The sequence below is a fragment of the Coptis chinensis genome, chromosome 2, assembly GCF_015680905.1.
Source record: "Coptis chinensis isolate HL-2020 chromosome 2, ASM1568090v1, whole genome shotgun sequence".
Taxonomy (NCBI): domain Eukaryota; kingdom Viridiplantae; phylum Streptophyta; class Magnoliopsida; order Ranunculales; family Ranunculaceae; genus Coptis; species Coptis chinensis.
In genome coordinates, this window is record NC_141457.1 from 25,078,682 (window position 1) to 25,102,502 (window position 23,821).

Consider the following 23,821-nt stretch of genomic DNA (forward strand, 5'->3'; position numbering starts at 1 on the left):
ACGTTGTTGATAAATAGGGTAAGAGTCATTTCTATGAAAAATTACTGCAGAGAAATCTTTTGGAAATCTTTTTTTACATACCCCATCCCTCATGCTGACACAATCAAGATTCAGGATTCATGGATACAAGATGGGTATGTCCACAAGAGTCACTATAGAGAATTTTCAGATTTCCCCTTAATAGAATGTACCATGCAGTTTATGCTCTACATATCCATCTTCCTAAGGCTAAGTCCAATGGTGCGGCAAAACACCAAATATTACGGAAATTTTAATCCAATGGTGCGTCAAAAGTCAAAACGCTAACCCGCTATCGGCATAAATTTACCTATATATAGCGCAAGTTTTAACGAGATAGCGTCAAGTCTACATACTGGCGGGTAGAAAAAATCTAAGCCACACGCCACATTGTGTGGCAGTTAGAATTTATTTATTTTATTTTTTTTCCCACACGCCTTTAAGAATGGCGGCCGGAGAGTCCAAAAAAAAATCTTTCTTTTTATTTATTTTTCCCACACGCCTTTGAGAACAAGGCCCAAAATATCGATATCGATGAATATATCGGTGTACCTAAAAACCGATATATATCGGATATATCAGATATTTCGGATATATCCATTTTTTTGGTAACCAATCCAAACTATTTAAAATTTCGGAAATATCGGAAATATCGGAAATATAATATCGGAAATATCGGATATATATATCGGAAATATATTGGAAATATCGGATTTATATTTTAAAATGGTCAAAAAGTCAACCGATATATATCGATTATATCGGCGATATAAAGTTTCATATCGGAAATTCCGATATATATCGGAAAAAAAAGAGTTCTATATTCGGTGGATATATGTCGGAAATATCGATGTCGGTGTACCAAAATACTGATATATATCGGCGATATATCGGATATATCGGCGATATTTTGGTCCATGTTTGAGAATAGCGGCTAGAGAGTCCAAAAAAAAAAAAATCATATACGCCATAGGTACTGGCAGTTGTAAAAAAACCATTGGTTTGGGAAATGCTAACCCACTAACTCTATACACTATGCTATTGTGGTTTGGTGGGATGGCGCACCAAACTATTGGACTTAGCCTAATATGCATCAAGTTATCTTCTCGGAAAAACAGGATGTCAGACATTTGATTGCAGATGAACATACATCCCGAACAATGTTAACTGAATTCTTTCATACAAATACAATTGACCTTGAGGCAAGACAATATTTATACAAGGAGTTCCCTGAGCATTATACATGGAATAAGTCGGATAAGCGTTGGCGCAAAAGGGGGAACAATGTCAAGGTGATTGGTATACTGCGCGCTGTACATCCATCTGATAGCTAGTGAGAGGTACTTCTTAAGCATTCTTCTTAATCATGTCAGAGGACCTACTTCTTTCGAAGACCTTAAAACTGTTGGCTCACGAACATGCTCAACATTTAAAGAAGCTGCTGAACTACAGGGACTTCTAAAACAGGATGATTCAATACGCGAGTGCGGGAAGCAGCACCAATACATATGCCATCAGCCTTGAGAAAACTGTTTAGTTCTATATTGGTTTTCTGCAATCCTGTGGGTGTTCGTGAGCTATGGAATGAATTTTACCCGTATATGTTAAAGGACTATTCTTCCACAAGTAACACAAAGATTGCGATTAATCGTTTGCTTATGGAAATAAAAATATCTTTGTCTGAAAATGAAAAAAAGTTGTCAAACTATGATTTGCAGGCAATTTCTAAAGACTGTGATGATCATTCTAATCTTCAGTATGATTGCTGAAGAAAGATACATCGTCATACCTCAAAGACGATCTATCATCTGTTAGTATGTTGAACAATGACCAAATGTATGCCTTCAATAAAATAGTACACTCAGTTGATCGATCATTGCAAAAGTTCTGTTTACTTCATCGATGGTCCAGGTGGTACTGATAAAACGTTTTTGTATCGTTCTATTCTAGCTTACTTTAGAAACATAGACCACATTTCCATTGCAACGTCTACTTTAGGTCTTGCAACTATCATGCTTCTTGGGGGTCGCACTGCACATTCGAGGTTTAAAATACCTCTGCCCACAGGTGCAAAGTCCACCTATCGAATAGGCAAGCGAACCCCTCTTGCTGAATTGCTATGTTAGTCAAGTCTCATTATTTGGGACGAGGCAACGATGACACACCACCATGCATTTGAAGCACTGGACAGAACACTGAAAGATTTAATCGGCTCCGACTTGCCTTTTGGTGGAAAGATTTTTGTATTGGGAGGAGACTTTCGACAAGTCCTCCCTGTTGTTCCTCATAGAACTATTACTGAGAAGGTCAATGTATGCATAACAAAAACTGATATATGGAATAGTGTCAAAGTGATTCATCTGAGAGAAAACATTCGTGCAAGGACTGATCCCTATTTTTCAGATATGCTATTACGCATAGGCGGTGGCAACGAGCCTTGCATACTTGACGATATGGTCAAAGTCCTAGATGACATTCTTATTCCATGGTAAAGTGAGCATTCTCTGTTTCACTTAATATCTAATGTTTTTCCTACACTTGTAGATAATGCTCATGATAAAGACTACATAGCTCATAGGGCGTTACTGACCCTAAGAAATGACTGTGTTGATGAGTTAAACGATATAGTTGTTCAAATGTTCCTGGGTGAGGAAAAAATGTTCTATTCGTTCGACTCAGTTGAGAATGACCCTGGGCATTGATCAACTCTCAAATGTGCAATTTATTACTCTTATACTACTGTATTACAGCTCTTATTACGTTTAATAACCAGACAACGCATAACTTTTATTGTCTTTTTCAGGTTACAGAGAAATTCAAACCACTTATCATAAAAGCTGCATCTTAACACCAAAAAGAGCCTTAATCACGCTTATTATGAAGATCAGAAGCTGTTATGAAAAAGTGCTGAAAAAGTCAAAGTTAAATGTCAAAGTCAAAAGTCAAAGCCCTCAACTTAGAAGACTAGAGATGGAGGTCTTTATCTCAAAATATGGCATTTTCCAAAATCTATCTTGATCAAGAAGAAATCAAAAAGCAAAAGCAAAAGCATAAAGTAAAGTGTGAGGTGTCTCAATTGTAATGGAGAAGGGAAAATAAGTAAAAGGTATAAAGTAGGGGTATATAATCCAAAAGTTAGAGAGAGAGAATGCACCTAGACTTAATCTAGTGTCATGTAGGATTTAATTTCTAGTCTTTTATATTTTCAAGTCTTTTATTTTATTGCTCTTCATTTTCTTTTCATTTCAATCTTGTTATTTGTTTGTTATTCAATCAATCAATCTTCTTATTACTTTAATGTTTGTATTTACATATTTCATTAAACAAGTTCTTTTTTGTTCTTCATTCATTAGAAACTAAACAAATTCTAAAAAGAAACTACCTTCCTTCTTCTAAACTCCCAATCATTCAACTCCAAACAATTTATGGTAAACCTCACTTCTAATATTTTGAAGACTCATCACTAGACAACTAACTTCAAATGGTGTCGTCGTCATGGATTGAAGGAGCACGAGTGCTTGGTTGAGCATCTAAGGAGGAAGCAACATTCTCACTTTTCCATTTATTATTTTTATATTTTTTCGTTGTTTTTTTATTACTGACTGACTTTTTTGCAAATCAAGGTTCGGGATCAACATATCTTGAAGAGTCAAGAAGGCGTGGGATCTAAAACCGACGAAAGTTCACCAAACCTGCGGGAGATCATCGATCGCGCCTTCTAGCCGGAACTCTTGTGGGCCCATCGCCAAAGACACCAAAGACTGATTTTTCCAATTCCAGTTGTTTTGAGATGTTTACCTAAACTGCATACCCAGATTTTGTAATAAAGTAGTATAAATCAGTAGAGCTAAAAAGAAAAATGAAAAAAAAAATGGTTTTTTATTGATTTTTGTGGATGAACATAAGTTGAAACTTGGTTGAAGTTGTAAACTTACCAAGAGATTAGAGTTTTCATTGTCTTGGAAAGTTCAAGTGTGCGAGGCAAGTCGTGAATCATCGCTCGCACACTTTGAATCAACTTGGCAATCAACACTCTAAGTCCATTTAACTCTAGTTAATCTAGATAATCAATCTAAACTAGTTAATCTATTAGATTATTATAGTATTAGTTTAGTTTTAAGTTTTGGGCCATTGAAGGTGATAAGCACCCAAAACTGTAATATTAAACCCCGAGAGACATAGCATTTTGGTCAATTATGTGTTTAATAATCATGTAATAATTATATTTTCGTACTTTTGCAGGTTTACGATTTAAAATGAATATACTTGATAAAACATGCATCGGCACGGGAATACCGGAATATTTGAAGTTTCCCACTCAACCCCAAATGAAGCCCAACAAAGCCCCCGACTAGAGCCGGGTTTCCAAAAGAACAAAACAAGTCGCGAGCGGGTCCACATATAAAGAAGCGACAAACTTCCTCAAGCTCACATCCGATAAATCTGGTGCCGACGCGTTGGCTAGTGAACCGCCAGAGCTGACCGAGCATGCAAACTTTAAAAGACGTAAAGTTGTAAAATGCCAAAATCGGCGCCGCCACTGGACATACGAAGTGGACCCACTCTGCAGGCCCAAAAGGCATGACGAGTCAGGATATGGAGGTGGCAAGTGATGGTCACAATTTAGTGCCACCTTGCAATGGGAGAAGACACGTACCAATTCAAAGCGGTGGTTTGAATTGAAATTAACTAAAAGGATCTAAACCTTAATAAGGTAAAAGACAATACAAATAGGTAAAGACAAAACTTTGATTTTCAAAGTTTTGAACGTTTCAATTAGCAAACAAACAAAAGCCAATTAATCCTTCACGAGACATCAGCCTATATATATGTAAGGGGGGTCTTCAGATATTCTCCTTCAGCATTCTATGCTTTAGTTATACATTAGTTTTATTTTAACCTCTGTAGTTTCATTCCAGCACTTAAACTCTGTCATTTTCATTCCAGCAGCTTAAATACTGTAAGTCATTTTACCCTTAATAATAGTCATTTCTTTTCTAGTTTAATTCATGTCCTACATTTATTTACTTAATGTATACATCAAGTTTTATTATTCTTTTAATGACCATGAAGCATCCCCTCGGGGGAGTGGGTTATCTTTGCTTAATGAGAGAATTCGGATTGACTCTTTAATATTCTAGAATCACTACTTAGGAATTAGGCATAGATTAGACATCCGGTCCCAAATGATGAGATCGCGCATAAATTTGGAGTCTTGATGCTCGAGCATCGCCTCGTCTTGTGACCAAAATGTCTCCGCTAGCGACTCTATGGTGTCGATGACTCTCCAATTTGTCCAGCTGATGTGGAATCGAGCCAGGAGCTGAAATGATATTCCAGAGATGAAATATTAGTTCAATTCCTTATGCTAGTGCGATGAGGCTCAGAGATGTGGGCATGCGCTAGGGATCAATACTCGACGTCGTCTCCGAACACGAGACGAATTAGAGATGTAGTGATGTGGTAATATAAACTGTTGAAAAAATGATTCTTGCATGAGTATGATTAATCCTTTCCCTGTTTCTCTATCTTGTTGACCTACATATAAATCACCATAGTAATTTACATTATTTGCATTACCGTTAATTTAATTAAAACCAACTAAAAAACCTAAAATGCTACTCACCAAAGGTTGTAATTCCAGTTGTAAACCTTTTCCAAGCCCTAGGGTTTGGATGATCCCTTACTCGACCTATCCTACCAAACCCACGTGAGTAAGGTAACTTGACTAAAACGTACGACTATACGGATTTTGGACTTGGGACTTTGGTCTTTGGACTTCGGACTTCGGACTGTGGACCTCAGACTTAATTAATCAAGAAAATCAATAAATGTACAATTAAGCATGTTTATCAGAAGGCAAAATTGTTTAATTATCAAAAACCCAACTTGTGGGCTTTTTAAGTGGACCTTTATTGTAATTTAAAACAGGATAAAGCTCGAAAAGTTGGGCCTAATTCTCATATCATGCGCCAACCGACGTCGCCTTCTCCTCAAACAGCGTGTAAGTACGGTTTGAAAGGTAACTTCTAAACCTCATTGAAGCCCACGTACGTCCTCATGCAAAAACTAAAACTTTTGAAGGCCAGAGTTAAACCTTGGGCTAGAGCTCAGTTCTCAGATATTCATGGTAGAGTTGAGCAAGCTAGGGAAATGTTGTATGATGTGCAACGGCAATTGCAAGCCACACCTTGGGATTTGGTGGTTGGACAAAAGGAAAAGGAAGCTTTTCATAAATATAGTGACTTGGCAAGAATAGAAGCAGCTAAAATCAAGAGTAAACAAGATGATTTATAGAGATGGAGACAAATGCACGGTGTATTTCTTTAAATCATTAGAGGAAAAAAAAAGCTAAGAATGGCATATGGTGCATACAGAATGCAGATGGGGATATAGTAACTGGGCAGGCTGAGGTTATACAATCGTTTGTGGGCTACTATACTAAGATTTTGGGGTCTGAGGTAGGGGAAATATGTGGTATGGAGTTCTTCAACAATCTTCAGGTTAAAGTTATCATCTCACCTGCCATGAATCTTCTTCTAGACTCTGATATTACTCCTACAGAAATTAAAGAAGCTCTTTTTGGGATGAAAGAGAATGCAGCTCCTGGGCTAAATGGTTACACTCCGTTCTTTTTCAAGAGTTGGTGGCAATTTTACATGTGCTATCCTTAATGCATTTAAATTTTGTAGATTTCCTAGAGGTGTCGATGCTACCTTTATATGTCTCATTCCCAAAGTTAACAACCCCTCAAAAGTTGAAGACTTTAGACCTATAGCCATGTGTAATACCATATATAAATACATCTCTAAGGTTGTAGCGAATAGAATAAAGCTAGTCATTAATGACATTGTGCAGGCTAATCAATCAGCTTTTATTCCTGACAGATCCATACAGGATAACATTTTGCTTTCACATGAACTTCTCTAGGGGTATGATAGGAAGCATGACACTCCTAGATGCTCAATCAAATTAGATATCAGGAAAGTGTATGATACAGTGAGCTGGGATGCTATCTTAGCTATGATCCAGGTTTTTCACTTTCCTCCTTCAATGGCTAAATGGATAGAGATGTGTATTGCAACCCCTTCTTTCTCCGTCATGATTAATAGTGCCCCAGAAGATTATTTTGCAAGCAAGAGAGGTATACGGCAAGGAGATCCTTTATCACCCTATCTGTTTGTTTTAGTGATGGAAATTCTTAGCTCGATTATAATGCATAACATCAACAACAAAACCATCTCTCTTCATTCAAAATGTAACAGAGTGAGACTGTGACATCTAGCATTTGCGGATGATGTCTTCTTGTTTTGTAAGGGAGATTGTGCCTATGTGAATGCTGTTAAAGAGTGCTTAAAAACTTTCAGAGAAGCGTCGGGGTTGAATATCAACAAGCACAAAACATCTTTATTAGCCGGGGGGTTAAATTATCAAGATGCTCTAGCTTTGGCAAATATCTTGGGGGTGGAACTTGTGAAACCTCCAGTGAGATACTTAGGCCTATCACTCATTTCAGCCATATTGAGAATAAGAGAGTGCCAACCTCTTGTCGAGAAGATCACGAAGAAGATTACAAACTGGAAATCAAAGTTACTCTCTCATGCAGGTAGATTGCAGTTGATCAACTCAGTTATTCTTTTTTTCCACACTTATTGGCCGAGAACCTTTATTCTCTCAGTAACTGTTCTTGAACAAGTGGAAAAGATATGTGCACAATTCATATGGACTGGTACGACCATGAAGAAAGGCAATCACCAAGCATGTTGGAGTACAGTTTGTCTCCCCAAGGATGAGGGTGGCTTGGGAGTTATGAATCTACAAAGGTGGAATATAGGAGCATATTGTGGATTAATTTTCAAACTGGTGACAAGAGAGGATACCATTTGAGTTGATTAGACTTGGAAGCAGCATATTAAGGACAAATTTTTCTAGTTCATGAGTATATCAAAAGACTGCTTGTGGACTTGGAGGAATGTGTTGAACACTAGAGTGGTGGAAAAGAAGTTTATCAAGTATTCGATAGCAAATGGGGAAAACACTCTCCTATGGCATGACATATGGTGTTCTCAATCTCCGTTGATCCAAGACGTCGAAGCTATGGCTGCGTGAAATTTTCCCCTAAACTCTAAAGTGAGTGTTCTCATGACTGATGGAAGTTGGAATGATGAAGTACAAGGGATACAATCTCATGCATTGAAGGGAAGAATATTGGCAGTGGAGATAAATCAGCACCTTAACACTGACTTCGTAGTCTGGACACCTCATCAGAGTGGAAATTTTACCTCCAGCAGTGCTTATGTAGCTTTGTCTCCTGAGCGAGAGAAGAGAAGATAGTGTAAAATGGTGTGGGGACGATGGGTGGTGCCACGACATTCCTTCACCACTTGGCAGCTATTTTCGAACAGTATGCCCACACAAGACAGGTTAGTCCGCAAGAAAATTTTCACACAGTCGCCATGCTATCTTTGTTCCTCCAGTAGGGAATCTCTGCTCACCTATTATTTGAGTGCCAATACTCTAAAGATTTCTTCTCCAGAGTAAAAAGACTGCTGGGCATCTATACAGATAATAGTAATGCAAATAGGAAATGGAAATCTTTATTGAGATTGTGTAAAATACCAAAAGTGGGTGAGATATATAAGGTATTATTTTGTGCTTCGGTCAACTTCATATGGAAGAACAGGAATGACAAGAAGCCAGCGGACGCAGTGTTTCACAAGTTGGTTCGTGACTAAACGAACTATCTCCAAGTACTAAGACCGAATGTGAGAACCGAACACCACTAAAGTGTTCTATTTGATTGACTTTGTTGCAATACCTGTATACATATATCCTAGAATCCAGCCCGATATTATTACCCTACTAATCCAATTCATTAATACATGCGTGCATTTCGTGGCTCAAAAGAAACATCACAGTCACAGCTAATAGCCATCGAAAATGATAGGTACATAAATCCTGAAACTAAAAATTAACAAAACCAAGAAAATAACTATCGACACGACAAAAAAGAGAGGAGGAATTCTAATTGTTCCTATCTATCCTATCCAGTATCCACACTCCCCATCCCATTCTATCACTGCCGCTCTACTCTTTCCCCTACAAAAGCCCCCACGTCCCACCTATATATATATATATATATATATATATTCTAACCCACCGCTAGCCGCTCTTAACTGATTCCATAGCTTAGATTTTTCTGATTGGTTCAAGACCCAACAACCAAAGGTGTGGACTTTTATTTTTTGGTTGACCTTTTTTTTTGGTTTGAATAAAAACTGTTTATTTTTGCAGGTTTTGTGACTATGGCTACGACGACAACAAGTTTCCCCACAGCAATTTACAGTGGAAAATCTTCAAAGAATAAAAAACAAACATTTCAGCTGAGATGTAATGTTCCTACACCTCGTTTAGGATTCAAATCATTATCTTTAATTAGTATTGGATATCGAGGTTTCACCGGTTTGAGAGGCACCAATGCATTAGATACATTGGTGAATTCCGGTATTGATTTCCACTCTAAGGTTGAAATTTCGATGAGGCTACCTCGTGGTAGGGGTAGTAGGTGTGTAGCTAGAGCTATGTTTGAGAGGTTTACGGAGAAGGCTATTAAAGTTATTATGCTTGCCCAAGAGGAAGCCAGACGGTTGGGACATAATTTTGTTGGTACGGAACAGATTTTGTTGGGACTTATTGGTGAGGGGACTGGTATTGCTGCTAAGGTGCTTAAAACTATGGGGATTAATTTGAAGGATGCTCGTGTTGAGGTTGAGAAGATTATTGGTAGGGGAAGTGGTTTTGTTGCTGTGGAGATTCCATTTACTCCTCGTGCTAAGCGTGTATTGGAGCTCTCGCTTGAGGAAGCCCGTCAACTTGGTATATTTTTAAGTTTTTTTATATTAAGTTTTCTTTTAACATATATATATATACTTACTCCATTCTTTTGAATGCATTGCGGGTATACAATTTTATGTAGTGAGGAAGCAGGAATCCATTATTTTCTATATGATTTTATTTTCCTTTCGAAAAGGGTGATATTGACATTTTCCCACAATTTCAGGCCATAACTACATTGGTTCAGAGCATTTGCTACTAGGATTGCTTCGTGAGGGCGAAGGTGTAGCAGCCCGGACTCTTGAGAACCTAGGCGCTGATCCAAATAACATTAGGACACAGGTATGTTTTTTTTTGGTCTTTGCATTGTTTGGCGGGCACCATAATATATCCAAGAACTGATGTTCTCCTGGCAAGTAGAGCTTAAAAGAACTTCAATTTTATTGGTGTAGGTTATCCGTATGGTGGGTGAGAGCACAGAAGCTGTTGGCGCTGGAGTTGGGGGAGGGACCAGTGGTAATAAGATGCCTACACTAGAAGAATATGGGACAAATTTGACAAAGTTGGCAGAGGAGGTACTTCGATTCATTTTCTTCTCCAGACCTCGTGTTTGTATACAATGCAATGTTTTTATGAGTCTATTTCCTCAGCATGTGGCTTTTGATCTTCCAGGGTAAACTGGATCCAGTTGTTGGAAGGCAGCCACAAATAGAACGTGTGACACAAATTCTAGGTAGGCGGACAAAGAACAATCCGTGCCTAATTGGAGAACCTGGTGTGGGAAAAACAGCAATTGCAGAAGGTCTTGCTCAGAGGATTGCAAATGGTGATGTGCCAGAAACTATTGAGGGAAAGAAGGTGATGTACTGAATTGTGATATGTTGTAACATAAGTTCTAAACATTGATGGTTGTGCTAGAAGTTTTAAAAGAAATTAGTAGTAATTAGATATTGGTTGGGGTCCCTGACAAACATGAGTACTGACTCATCTATGAGTGATTGATAATGTGAAGAGGCACAGAGTAACTAAAGTGGCACATATCAAGAGTATCGATACAAGTTAAAATAAAAGAGACAATTTTCACACACCGAGTGAATTATTCAAGTAGTACTGAAACATTGGAAATGAAGGGGATGTATAAAATGCCCATTTATCCAAGAAACATAATAATAATAATAATAAATAATTTTGGGGGATGGAAGGAATGTAGGTTCATTGGTTTGTGTTCCAATTCTTCTTCCTTTGGAGTTGCGGTGACTCTTTCAGTACAACCACAATTCCCCTTTCAGCCTTCAGAGTGCTATATTCCTGTGGGGGCACAAGACTCGTGGTTCCTTATACATAAAAAATGAAATTAATTTTTGATTTGGTTGGCACCTGGAGTGGCTGGAATCTTTAAGTGGATGGCCCCCATCTTCTTTCATGCTCAATAATTAAATATACAGAACTTTGCTATGACAGTACTTTTTCCTATCTTGACGTAAGAAAGTTTTTTGGCACAATTCAGGTAATTACCCTTGATATGGGTCTTCTTGTTGCTGGTACAAAATATCGGGGAGAGTTTGAAGAAAGATTGAAGAAACTGATGGAAGAAATCAAACAAAGTGATGAGATAATACTTTTCATTGATGAGGTCCACACTTTAATCGGAGCAGGTGCTGCTGAAGGTGCCATTGATGCTGCAAACATCTTGAAGCCAGCCCTTGCTAGAGGAGAACTGCAGGTAACTCAGCTTCTCTCTATGCATGCAATCCTGATGTTCCCTAGGACAAGACGACTAGCTATTGTCTTAAAATCAGATCAAATTGTCTCACTGATTATTGCCATTTTCTTAAAACCTAATAAAATTGTCTCACTGATTATTGAAAATGAAAAAAAAACAAAAAAACAGGTGGATGTGTAGAACAGTATCTGTTTTTCTTCCTTATTTTTACTTTTGCCTATTTCTTTATTTTATTCTGAATTATGTATTCCACGATGACTTCCTAAATTAAGGTAGGTTATGTGTGTGGGTGTGCTTGCATAAGGAAAGAAATGTGGATGATCTTCTTTCTGTTTAACAGAAAATTTTCATCATTTTCATATTATTCACATTAGAGTTTACTCGAATATGGTGCTTCAAGTCAAGTGGTGTAATTTAAATGTTTGAGTTAAATAATAGAGGTGGTGCGTTAGGGTAGAACCTATAAACTTGTACTAGAAATGTGACATATATCTGTTACCCATTAAGGCAATATCGGCCTAAGAATCGAAGCGGTTGTAGAGAACATTCCAATCTCGAACTGTAATTATTGCTGGTTTGGCTTTGGTATCATAGAATGGTTTCTTATTTATAATGATCTCATTGCATGCATGCTTTAGTCGGTTCTCATCAAACTGAAGCAAAACTTTGAAGCTTTGAGAATTTTTGGGCTTGAAATTCGTTATCATCTTAATCTGTGGTTGTTTGATACCACATATTTTTGCCTATTTTACTAACACCACGCGAGATTTTTCTTCTTCATATTTTCTTAAACATAAATGTTTTGTCGGTTGCAATCTTGCAATTTGTTTTTGTTTTTTCATTACCTGTGTTGTTTGATTGAATATGGCGTTTGGGATTGGTACAAGAAATGTGTTAGACTTTTAGTAGATAGAGGTTTCTCTTTTTCAACAAGTATTATAAGGTCTATGAAGTCGGAATGTGCTATATGATTGCGTACTTTCCATGTTTATTTACAGTTTTTTCGTAGTTTGCGCTTCTTCTTTTTTGTTATCTTGTAGATATTTTTATCTTGTTGATAAAAAAAGAAAACTCAATCATGTTAGGAAGATATGATTCCAATTATAGTCAGTGGCTAACCATGCTTCAACACAGTACTTGAATTATTTTATTATCTTCAAGTAGTCGTTATAGACATTATCCCTGCCATTTTTTACGGCTCTGTATTATTTTCTATTGGTTGTTTGTGTCTAGATAATTTGTTTTTTGGGATAAAACAATTTCTTTCTCTTACGCCAATTGTGGATCGTTGCTAGTCCTGAATTTTGTTGTTACATAACTGTATTGGAGATTTTGCATAATTGTAAGTCTTTCTAAGTCATTGTAGCCTGTGTGATGGAAGATATAATATATTTACATCTTAGTATTGTACTGGTTCATTGGTGCAGTGCATTGGGGCTACAACACTTGATGAATATAGGAAGCACATTGAGAAGGATCCAGCTTTGGAAAGGCGGTTCCAACCTGTAAAGGTGCCTGAACCAACTGTTGATGAAACCGTACAAATTCTTAAAGGTCTTCGTGAGCGGTATGAAATTCACCACAAACTCCGTTATACAGATGAAGCTCTGGAGGCTGCTGCACATTTGTCATATCAGTATATCAGGTGAGTCATGTTACGTGGCCCTCAGTTTTATTTGGTTGTTGATATCTAAGACGCGATATCACTTTATTCACTTCCAACAATTGACCATGTTTTGGAACTATTCCTATTTCTTAATTGATCAGTTGTAAGAATTAACTATTAAGTCAAGCTTCTTTAAGAGAAGATAGTTGTAATTTTGCTTTTGCTTAGAAAATTAGAAAAAAAAAAAGTCTAACTTAGCTGTCGTTCGCTTATCTCAAATGATTTTTCATAATTTTGACACATTGAGGCTTACGCCTTGAGGCTTGCCTTAAGCCTTTTAGGATATTAAGGCACTGAGGCTTAAGTTTCAATGGCAGAGTAAAATCCAAGATCCTAAAAACCTATTGTTTATCCCTTTTTTTTTGTTTTTGTTTTTGTTTTTATTAATATAACTTTTATCCCCGCAACCACCCTTGATCTTTGTTTAATAGACAAAATAGCCTTATTCATATGAGAAATTGGTTATATATATATATATATATATTGGCTATTGAGGATTGATTGGGGTTTAAGCATCAAGCGCCTCTGAGGCTCGCCTCAAGCCTATCAGAGACAGAGCGCCTTGTGGCTAAGATGCTATAACCTTGGGTTTTCTGTTTCTGATGGCAATTTAAGGATTCAGAATATAGTTAAAAAAATTAATTGAGCTTAGCTGTAATTCACTTAGTTCTTTTACTCACCCTTAAAGAAAGTTGCAGCAACCAATATTTTTTAACCTGGTAGTTTATTACTAAAGTCTTGAATACTTTTGAGTTTTGATAGACCTAAACATGTTCAAAGCTATGATGCACGGATAGGGCAGTTATGCCATTGCACCCGTATCCACAGGCTACGATACGGATACGGGTACAGGATACTCCATCGATATGGCTTGATACTCATTAAACTTTTCCTTCCAGAAATACAAAATATATATTCCGATAATCCCAAAAATACCTCCCAAAATAAACCCCAAATTGTTGAGAGGAGAGAGATTTCCTTTCAACTGCCTCAGAATGGGTATCCCTAGCCTTTCAGTGGACTTCACTAGTTTTGGTCTTCTTAGTAGACTCACTAAAGGGGATTTTGGTCAGATCCTCCCAAACTCATTCAGCATAAATAGTTTTGATGGGCCTTCCCTGGATTTAATTAATTTTGACGAGTTTGCTCCATCTCTATTAGTACTAAAAATAATAATATAAGTATATGTGAGCTGTACCCAAAGACATACCTGTATCCTAAATTTTAGAAAGGGTCTTGTCGTACCCTGAACCAGTGTTGCCGTATCCGTCTCCATACCCGTATTTGTGCATCATAGGTTCAAAGTACAATTGAATGTATCCTGTTTGATGATTCATGGAACGTACTGTCTAAACTTTCATGTATAAGTAGTGTCTATAGAAGCATGACTTGTTGTACTGCTTTTTTTTTACTGTTGGAAGTATTTGTTGTATGCTCTTCATTTTTTTAAAAGTTAATAAATGTTATTTCCTTTTGTTTTATTTTCCAATAGGTCAGTATTTTTTATTTCCTTCTTTGTGGTTCCCTTCTGAATGTAAGCAAAATAGTTAACCTTTGAAGGATTCCATGCCTCCTATATGCATCATTTTTTTTGTTGGTCACGACTCACAAGGCTCAGTTGGAGACATTATCTCTGCATGAGAGTAGTATTCCATGTGAATCGTCGAGAGCATAGCAGAAATTTTTGCCGAGTATTTAGATATTTTGGAGTTTCGGTACAAGGAATACCAGAGTTTTCAACAATGTTATTCTGGCATGTGCTGATTATCTGGTAATATTATGGACAAAATTTTGGTACAGAGTCCTTCACAATTTCTTCCAGTTTGGGATAACTATGGCTGAGAGATTATTCTGTAGGGGTTGTGGTTGCATTTATTGATGAGCTGTGTAAGAATCTGCTTAGACTCTGTTGAGCATGTAAACTTATCAATCCCTTTGCATTTACCTAAATAAGTTGGCATGCCTTGATTTGATACAAATGTGTTCTACATCTCCTTCAAATTCTTCTTTTCTCAAAGCATCTTATATTGCTTACAATAATTAACGAATATCATGTTATATTCTTATATATGAAATTTTTGGCTGCCCTTAATCAAATATCACTGGTGGAACATTTTATTTCAAATTTTCTCCTTAAATAGGCAAACAGCCTGGTAGTGATTACTCACACTGTCTTGTTTGATGACTCCACTTGTACCAGTGACCGCTTCCTTCCTGACAAAGCAATTGATTTGATTGATGAGGCTGGTTCCCGAGTTCGACTTCGTGATGCGCAGGTGCGATCTGCTTTCCTGTTACTTTGTTCAGTGAAGTGGCTAAATTAATAATTGTTGAAGGTTGGAGTCAACTCTAGGATGTGGATTGGGTGCTATTACTAATCGTTTTTTTCCCCAACTAATTGGGTACTTGTTATTTCACTATTATAATCAGGTTTTTTTTTGTCATTACACCTTATATACTCATTCTTTGCAGCTCCCTGAGGAAGCCCGAGAGCTTGAAAAAGAGCTCAGGCAGATCACAAAAGAGAAAAATGAAGCTGCCCGTGGCCAGGACTTTGAGAAGGTACATTTCAGCCGTATTTAGACTCTCCAGAATATGGTTTTAGAAATATAAAGTTTTCATTAAGCGGAAAAGGATGGAAGAAATAATTGACTTTCTTCAGTCATATAAAGTAGCAAAAGTTTATATAAGCTTCACATCCCTAATGACTATTAATGTGGAATATATATATATATATATATATATATATATATATATATATATATATACATCTGGTGTGAACTCCTAAGAACATGTAATTTAAAGTTAAATCTGTACCAAATCATAGCATTATATTCTTCTGGAATCCTATAAGCTAGGTCTATTAGAAGAGAAGTAAAAGTCGATGCATTCCAAATTGCAGTGTCAAATAAATTTATATGGCTTTGCTACGTGCTTTTAGTTTTAATCTTATATATCCAGTGAACTTACAATATAAAACATGACAGGCTGGGGAGTTGAGGGATAAAGAATTGGATCTGAAGAACCAGATCGTGAGTCTCATTGACAAAGGCAAAGAAAAAACCAAGGCAGAGAATGAGGCAGGTGATTCAGGTCCTGTTGTGACAGAAGTTGATATACAACACATTGTTTCTTCGTGGACTGGAATACCTGTTGATAAAGTTTCAACTGATGAGTCCGGTCGCCTCTTAAAGATGGAAGAACAACTCCATAATAGAGTCATTGGTCAGGACGAAGCTGTCAAAGCTATCAGCCGTGCCATCCGTCGTGCCCGTGTTGGACTTAAAAACCCTAACCGGCCAATCGCTAGTTTCATTTTCTCTGGTCCAACAGGTGTAGGAAAGTCGGAGTTGGCAAAAGCTTTGGCTTCCTACTACTTTGGCTCCGAGGAAGCTATGATACGACTTGATATGAGTGAATTCATGGAGAGGCATACTGTTTCCAAACTCATTGGTTCGCCACCAGGTTATGTTGGTTACACCGAGGGTGGTCAGTTGACAGAAGCCGTTCGTCGTCGACCCTACACGGTGGTGCTATTTGACGAGATTGAGAAAGCTCATCCTGATGTCTTTAACATGATGCTTCAGATTTTGGAGGATGGAAGGTTGACAGACAGCAAGGGCCGAACAGTAGACTTCAAAAACACACTCCTGATAATGACATCGAATGTGGGTAGCAGTGTGATTGAGAAAGGAGGTAGAAGAATTGGATTCGATCTAGACTATGACGAGAAGGACAGCAGCTACAACCGGATAAAAAGCCTGGTGACGGAGGAGCTGAAACAGTATTTCAGACCAGAGTTCCTGAACAGGTTGGATGAGATGATTGTCTTCCGGCAATTGACAAAGTTGGAGGTCAAGGAAATTTCGGAAATCATGCTGAAGGAGGTGTTTGAGAGGCTCCGGGTGAAGGAGATAGAGCTTCAGGTGACAGAGAGGTTCAAGGACAGAGTTGTTGACGAAGGGTACAACCCTAGCTATGGGGCAAGACCATTGAGGAGGGCCATAATGAGGCTTTTGGAAGACAGTATGGCTGAGAAGATGCTTGGAGGTGAGATTAAGGAGGGAGATTCAGTTATCGTAGATGTTGATGCTGATGGGAATGTGACTGTGCTAAACGGTAGCAGTGGTGCTACTGAACCATTGTCTCCAGCATTACCCCTGTAAGGTTTTCTGTAATATGTCTTTTGCATTACATTTTATGTCCTGTAGGCACAGCATTGAATTCTTCGTCAAGGCATGTCAGTATGAAGCCAATCCTGCTCTTCCATCTTACGACCAGTACTTGTTTGTTCTTGATATTGCATGGGAATGGGTTTTAATACTCGGTAGAAACTACTTGGTGTTTTAGTGGGTGTCTGAGTTGAGCTTTGTATTTATCACACTCACTCGGGTCATACCTGTCTTTATCGCTTTTGATAGAAAGAAATTATTTATCGAGTCAATATGTTTGTAGTTTCTGGAAACCAAAATAAAAAACTAAAAAATGTGTAGTTCCTGTATAAAATGACATGAATGGCACAGGGGTCATTTCCATTACAGGTTTGCAGTTTGTTACTTCTTTGTTAACGGTTGCCATGCAGGCAGTCAAAAACTGAGTTGAAACATTTTTAGTAAATGGGCCTTGCAGAAGGCCTGCTTCATCATGCACAGGTGCCCTTTTTCTGTGTGGTTTAGGCTGTCCAGGGTCGTTGCATCTTGAGATCTTCTTGTTGTAAAATGCCTGAGTAGCTTATTATTCGGGTCATTTGAACTGGAGAAGAAACCCACGACGCCAAATACCCTAGGAAACCATTGATCTGACAACCAATGAATTTGCTGCCTCTCTTTGGTTTAGGATTAGAAACAGAGTTTATCAAGCTAGCCTTGTGGGTCAGCCTGGTTGGTCGTATCAAGTAATCTATTGGTTTGAGTTGTAGGAAAGAGTAGCGTAAAGTGGCCATGGCTGTACTGGTGGAGAAGACTATTGTAGTGTTACAGTTAGAGAGAGATTGTACACTTTCCTAGTTTCCTCCATTTTGTTCTTCAAAAGCTTACTCACCAGTGCTTTTCAAGATATTTTAAAATTGATCCTCAAAACAATAAATCTGGCAATAATACCTGATCAGATGGACATATTAATGTCAGTTCACTCTTCTTGCCTACATAGAAGGGTTGTAATGGCACGTAGTAGGGAAAAAACTTGATGGCTCTACAATGAAACAAGTGGTACTGTCACTACTGTGGTAGTGCTGCAGTGGTCTCTTGGTGTTTAACTGTTGAGCAGTTTGCACCCCTTCACTGTTTTTCTGCAAGAAATGAAGGTCTGCCCACTTCATGCGTCATTTAGTTTGCTATCAACTTGCCAATATCGTTCACTCTTTTCCCAGGTGACATTGTCATTTAGCAATGCAACAATTTGCATCATTTTTTTGTTTTTTTGCTAAAGGTATATAACAATTTGCATCATTGATATACAAGCCATCGTTCAATGGATCTATAAACTAGAATCCAAACGTCTTTTTCTTTTTCTGGATTACAATCATTTGATTGCCCAACTCTAATAACTAGAAACTACGAGTTAACAGAATGGAACTTGTCACCAAACTATTTGACATTACCCCGTTGGAATGATCTGAAATCTTGAAGGGATAACATCAACATAAATCTTGAATTTGACTGCGTAATATCATTCTTCGTTTTGTCACCTCAGATAAGTCCACAATAGCGAGAAATATGTACTACTACTAACTTTTTTTTTGATGGTGACTACTAACTTACTAAGCACAGGTCTCAAACATAAGTTTCTATGAAATGTTCAACGCTTTGTGGCACCAAGTTTTTTCTTTTACAATCCAAAGTGTAAAGGAGACTTTAGATTTTTTCGGAGATACACCTTTTTCAATGGCAAACATTGAGAAGTACAACAACTTCCATTAGAATATAGCTTTTGACCATTGACATTGGTTCTACCATTCTAGATTTCCTTACGTAAGTTAATCTACCATAAGTGTTTAGTAGTTAATTACCATTAACTAAGCTGACTGAAGATTTGTACTTTGTAGTACAATTCAAGCTTGTACATGGAAAGTTGTGACATCTTGTTCCTTAGCTGGAATTATCATTACATATTTACATTCCTTGCTTGTTAATACAGGCCAGGAGTCCCTGTATCCTTTGCATTATTTTCTCTTTCAGTTTCAGTGAGAGTGTGAGACGCAGCTTAGAATGTCAAAAAGAATACTTTGTTAAATAAAATGCAAATTACCCATCATGCATGAAATTCACTTGACCTTGCAAACTCAGACAGTTGGGGAGGGGATTAGGCAGACCTCTATCACTTTATTAAATATTGAAAATAACAGAACAATGAAAAAAATGCATGCCTAGATGCTATATGCAAGACAATTAAGTTGATTTCATTTATTAACTTTAGAAATATAGAACCGAACGGAAACAAAGCTACTCTTAGGCAAGTTGCATTCTCAGATTTCCCAAGCTACCCTATCAAGTAGATTCCACCACCATTTCAACCAAACCTTGATTAGGGAAATCGTAAATGTGAACGGGAGACTCTTGTCGAATCTAAAGCAGTTGAAAAGCGAAGTTTCATTTGGATATGATCATCACTGGACCTCCCCCGGTTAAGTTAAAATATAGAATCTTCAGTTTTAATTAAACAATATCAATTCAGAAAAAAAGCATGTTTATGACTTTGTCTGTTTGTCATACTAAAAGCACGCAGTCCAAAAGTATAAGGTTCTCTAATGAAATTTCAACAAGAATAATTCCATTCTCATATTGTTCTTAAATAAAGAAGACATCCACAGTTGAACAGTGAAAATGATATTGCCAGTACGACGTGTAGGTCTTGTGGTAAAACTTGGGAGCTTTAATATGTTGCCAGTGTGCAATGCAATCTGTTGAAGGTCTTGAAGGTTTCATAGACCTTGCTGCAATATTCTAATTGGTTCAACTAGCCATCAAAAAGCAATTCAATCTGGGGAATATATTGGTCTAACACTCTTACAGCTACTAATTTGCTAACCAATAGACCGTGAGTCAATTTTTGTGTCTAATTTGTTGTTTTTTCTTGATTTTCATATGGCAAGTAATTAAGACCTTGTGGGGTCTCTGACAGTGATTAAGTTCATAAACCTCTGATTTGCAAGTTTTGAATAGCCAAACATCATTTTAATACGTGTGAATTTGACGATTGAAATTGAAGCACGATGGACTACTTAATATCGTATATTATTGAAGAAGGCTTATAAGGTTACGTAGATCTGTACAAAACCACAATCAGGAGACTGTTTGATTGATTACCAGATAATTTGTTTTGGCAAAAAATCAAATCAAACTATGTAGCACAATCATCTGCTAGATAGTGATACTAAAGGTAATATATAACTTCATTTGACCATGCTAGATAGTCAGAACTTTTGACAATGTCTACTACCACTTTAATTGTCATGGCTATTTTCCGAAAACAACTTCTACACTTGTATAAACTGTACAGTACACAAATTCAAAGGGTTGTTCTGAAAAACTTCTTTCATTTGAAAACCTCTGTACCTACTTCATTAATTAGTACTGTCTTAAGAGTCGATCTCTTTCTCATAGGCTAACTAATTTGTATAGTTACGTGGCTTTACCAATTTCACCTTTTTTTCAAACATAAATGTGAAATGGTTCTTTTCAATAATGGCCATGCAACTGGTCTTTGGATTAGGTGAAGTGGCGGTGCCTGGTGCCAGACAGTTCTCTAGGCTCTATATAAATCAAACTGCCTTGTGTTTGCTTCTCACACAAATCTCATACTATAACAATTGCCTTGAAAGCTATGTCTTCTCCCTTCTCCATGAACTTGTTCACAGTGTTTATTCTACTTCTTTTAGGAAGTTCTTATGCTCAACTCTCAACCGATTTTTACTCTAAGTCTTGTCCTAACGTTTTTAGTGCAGTGAGGGCAGCTGTTCAATCAGCTATAGCAAGGGAGAAGCGAATTGGTGCTTCTCTTCTTCGCTTGCACTTTCATGACTGCTTTGTCAATGTAAGCCTTACGAAAACATCAGTACTATTGTAGATAAGGAACATTGAGCAGGAGGTCATGTCACTGGCTGAAATTATCAACATTGATATCAATCCTGAAGATCATCCAATGTAGTGAATCCTTAGTTAGAAGCTAGTTATTGCATGCAATGTTAGATGTTAGTCATACATGCATAGTACTAGACTCCATACAAAAGCTCAGCGCACTTGATGCTTGCATTCAACTCTGTCCATTAATTTAGACCTTCCATGACATGATGTCATCTGAACTTGTTTTCCAAAACATCATGCTATAGCTATTTGCTTTATCTCTAAAATGGAAATTATGGCCTTACCAAAACACTCGAACTTTCTTTGAACTGTAGCATGAGGTATGCGCAAATTAGCTAGGTAATATCATGTAACAAACGTGTTCTTATTCTGTGATCATTTAAATCACATTTAGTTCCGGCCATAATAAATTAATCATAGGTCAGTTTCAACAACTTTTCTAGAGCTTGTCACTTTCCCCTTGATTGACAGATTTGCTAATGCAGACATCTTCTTATGGTATGATTTTCTGCAAGTCAGCCTATCCGTATCGTGGAACGTCAACTTAATAATCTATACATGCTAACTAGCTAGCTACTCTTTCCAAGGCTCATATTTTCTTCTCTAATAGGGATGCGATGGATCGATACTACTTGACGACATAGGAAGTTTCATAGGAGAGAAGAATGCACTTCCAAATCGTAACTCGGCAAGGGGATTTGATGTGGTTGATAATATAAAGTCTGCAGTAGAGAGGGTTTGCCCAGGGGTTGTGTCTTGCGCTGATGCCTTAACCATTGCTGCTCGAGACTCTGTTGTTATTGTAAGTATGTTTGAGTGTAATCTTATGTGTACCATGTGTATAAACCAAAGCAACCTTTAATTTCTTAATGACATGCCCTGCCACTAAACTTGTACCTCTAACAGTTTGATTGAATCCTGACAATTATACGCAGCTTGGAGGACCAACTTGGAATGTAAAGCTTGGGAGAAGGGATGCAAGAACTGCAAGTCAAAGCGCAGCTAACACTAACATTCCTCCACCAACTTCCAACCTTCCCAACCTCATCTCGAGTTTCCAGGCACAAGGTCTCTCTGCCAGGGACATGGTAGCCTTATCAGGTATATATGCAACATCTCAAACAGACATACACACCTTTGAAATACTAAAAGCGGTTTCACTCTTGAACAGGTGCACACACTATAGGACTGGCAAGGTGTACAAGCTTCAGAAACAGAATTTACAATGAAACCAACATTGCTGCAACCTTTGCAAGGACAAGGCAAGGAAATTGTCCAAGAACTCCAGGCACTGGAGACAACAACCTAGCACCACTAGACCTTCAAACTCCTACAACTTTCGATAACAACTACTACAAGAATCTCATTGTCCAAAGCGGTCTACTTCACTCTGATCAGCAATTATTCAACGGTGGATCGACTGATTTCCAAGTGAGAAGTTACAGCAACAATCCTAGCACATTTAATGCCGATTTTGTTGCAGCCATGATCAAGATGGGAGACATCAGACCATTAACTGGTTCCAATGGAGAGATTAGGAGGAATTGCAGGAGAACTAACTGAAAATTTAGTTCCCCTTATTAATAAATGAGTACTCTTAATAAATTTGGTTAAATGTGTGTGTTTTTCATTTCAAGTTTTAAAATGTGTACGTGTAGTCAGGTGAAATTTGCAATATACTTCGAGTTACCTAAGGTCCTATGATATTGTCTGCCATTGACCTTATGTTTCTCTTACTAGACTGTCAATTGGGATTTGATTAATTAGACTTTTGGTGAATTCTAGTGGCTATAATGTCTTAAACTATTCAACTTTGTTCTTGGATTCGCTAGTACTTCACACAAGACCTGATATTGTCTATTTGTAATTAATAATGAACGATTCTGTGGGGGTTGGAAAGGAGCTAATGCCTCACAGGGCAATACAAGCAAATCTACGAATTCTCAGTGACCCTAAACCCAGTGATTCTGTCTCCCGCTAAAACCTGCACTAATCAAAACGTATTCAAGGAACCACGGCGCGGTTTTGTTGTTCATAACCAATAGGTTCCAGAAATCGTGAACGAGATGGATGCTGGGAAAGTGATCGAGGTCAAAGTCTAATTGTGAAGTTTCTTCTTTTGCAGCCCAATATTGCTCTGAAAACTATGAAATTATTGATATATATATATAGAGAGAGTAATAGGTTGATTGTTCAGGACCCTAGCTTAGTTTGTAGTAGGGGAACCTTGTAGTAAAAGTCGTTTTAGGTTTCCACTGAGAAATATCTCTGTAAAGACATCAGGCTGTGAAGAAGGAACATTCGCCCTCCCTTATGAAGCTGTCGTTTTGGCGTTAGGTTCTGTTTGTGGCTTTGATGAAAGCTTAGCTGAGTTTTCCCAGTGCAAGACTTTTAACTTGTTCATCATGTAAATTTTGAGGTCACAACATACTCGCAGAGTAATCCACCCTTCTACCCTTCTGATAATTCTCTACTTGTAGTAGGATACTAATTCATCTT

General features: G+C 37.6%; 3 protein-coding genes across 3 annotated transcripts; all 3 read left to right on the forward strand.

Moving 5' to 3' along the window:
* Positions 1 to 2,174: 2,174 nt before the first annotated feature.
* LOC147515505 (uncharacterized) lies at positions 2,175 to 2,720 on the forward strand. Its single transcript, XM_086592941.1, has 2 exons — positions 2,175 to 2,442; positions 2,563 to 2,720. The coding sequence occupies exons 1-2, from the start codon at positions 2,175 to 2,177 to the stop codon at positions 2,718 to 2,720; spliced, it is 426 nt and encodes a 141-aa protein (XP_086449067.1).
* A 6,271-nt stretch (positions 2,721 to 8,991) lies between these two features.
* On the forward strand, positions 8,992 to 17,575 carry LOC147515506 (ATP-dependent Clp protease ATP-binding subunit ClpA homolog CD4B, chloroplastic-like). The gene is made up of 10 exons (XM_086587981.1): positions 8,992 to 9,246; positions 9,313 to 9,894; positions 10,079 to 10,194; positions 10,305 to 10,427; positions 10,525 to 10,710; positions 11,360 to 11,575; positions 13,003 to 13,220; positions 15,442 to 15,517; positions 15,714 to 15,803; positions 16,229 to 17,575. Exons 2-10 carry the CDS (start codon positions 9,324 to 9,326, stop codon positions 17,405 to 17,407), a joined length of 2,775 nt encoding a protein of 924 aa, XP_086444107.1. The 5' UTR covers positions 8,992 to 9,246; positions 9,313 to 9,323; the 3' UTR covers positions 17,408 to 17,575.
* Positions 17,576 to 20,933: 3,358 nt separating this feature from the next.
* Positions 20,934 to 23,021, forward strand: LOC147515507 (peroxidase P7-like). Its single transcript, XM_086587996.1, has 4 exons — positions 20,934 to 21,272; positions 21,933 to 22,124; positions 22,258 to 22,423; positions 22,494 to 23,021. The coding sequence occupies exons 1-4, from the start codon at positions 21,063 to 21,065 to the stop codon at positions 22,883 to 22,885; spliced, it is 960 nt and encodes a 319-aa protein (XP_086444122.1). The 5' UTR covers positions 20,934 to 21,062; the 3' UTR covers positions 22,886 to 23,021.
* The last annotated feature ends 800 nt before the right edge of the window (positions 23,022 to 23,821 follow it).

Coding starts and splice junctions, on each gene's coding strand:
- LOC147515505 (XM_086592941.1), top strand. CDS start 2,175: ATGACACACCACCATGCATTTGAAGCACTGGACAGAACACTGAAAGAT. Junction 2,443..2,562: donor TATGCTATTACGCATAGGCG/GTGGCAACGAGC, acceptor CTACACTTGTAG/ATAATGCTCATGATAAAGAC.
- LOC147515506 (XM_086587981.1), top strand. CDS start 9,324: ATGGCTACGACGACAACAAGTTTCCCCACAGCAATTTACAGTGGAAAA. Junction 10,711..11,359: donor AAACTATTGAGGGAAAGAAG/GTGATGTACTGA, acceptor GGCACAATTCAG/GTAATTACCCTTGATATGGG. Junction 13,221..15,441: donor TTGTCATATCAGTATATCAG/GTGAGTCATGTT, acceptor CACTTGTACCAG/TGACCGCTTCCTTCCTGACA.
- LOC147515507 (XM_086587996.1), top strand. CDS start 21,063: ATGTCTTCTCCCTTCTCCATGAACTTGTTCACAGTGTTTATTCTACTT. Junction 21,273..21,932: donor TTCATGACTGCTTTGTCAAT/GTAAGCCTTACG, acceptor CTTCTCTAATAG/GGATGCGATGGATCGATACT. Junction 22,424..22,493: donor GGACATGGTAGCCTTATCAG/GTATATATGCAA, acceptor ACTCTTGAACAG/GTGCACACACTATAGGACTG.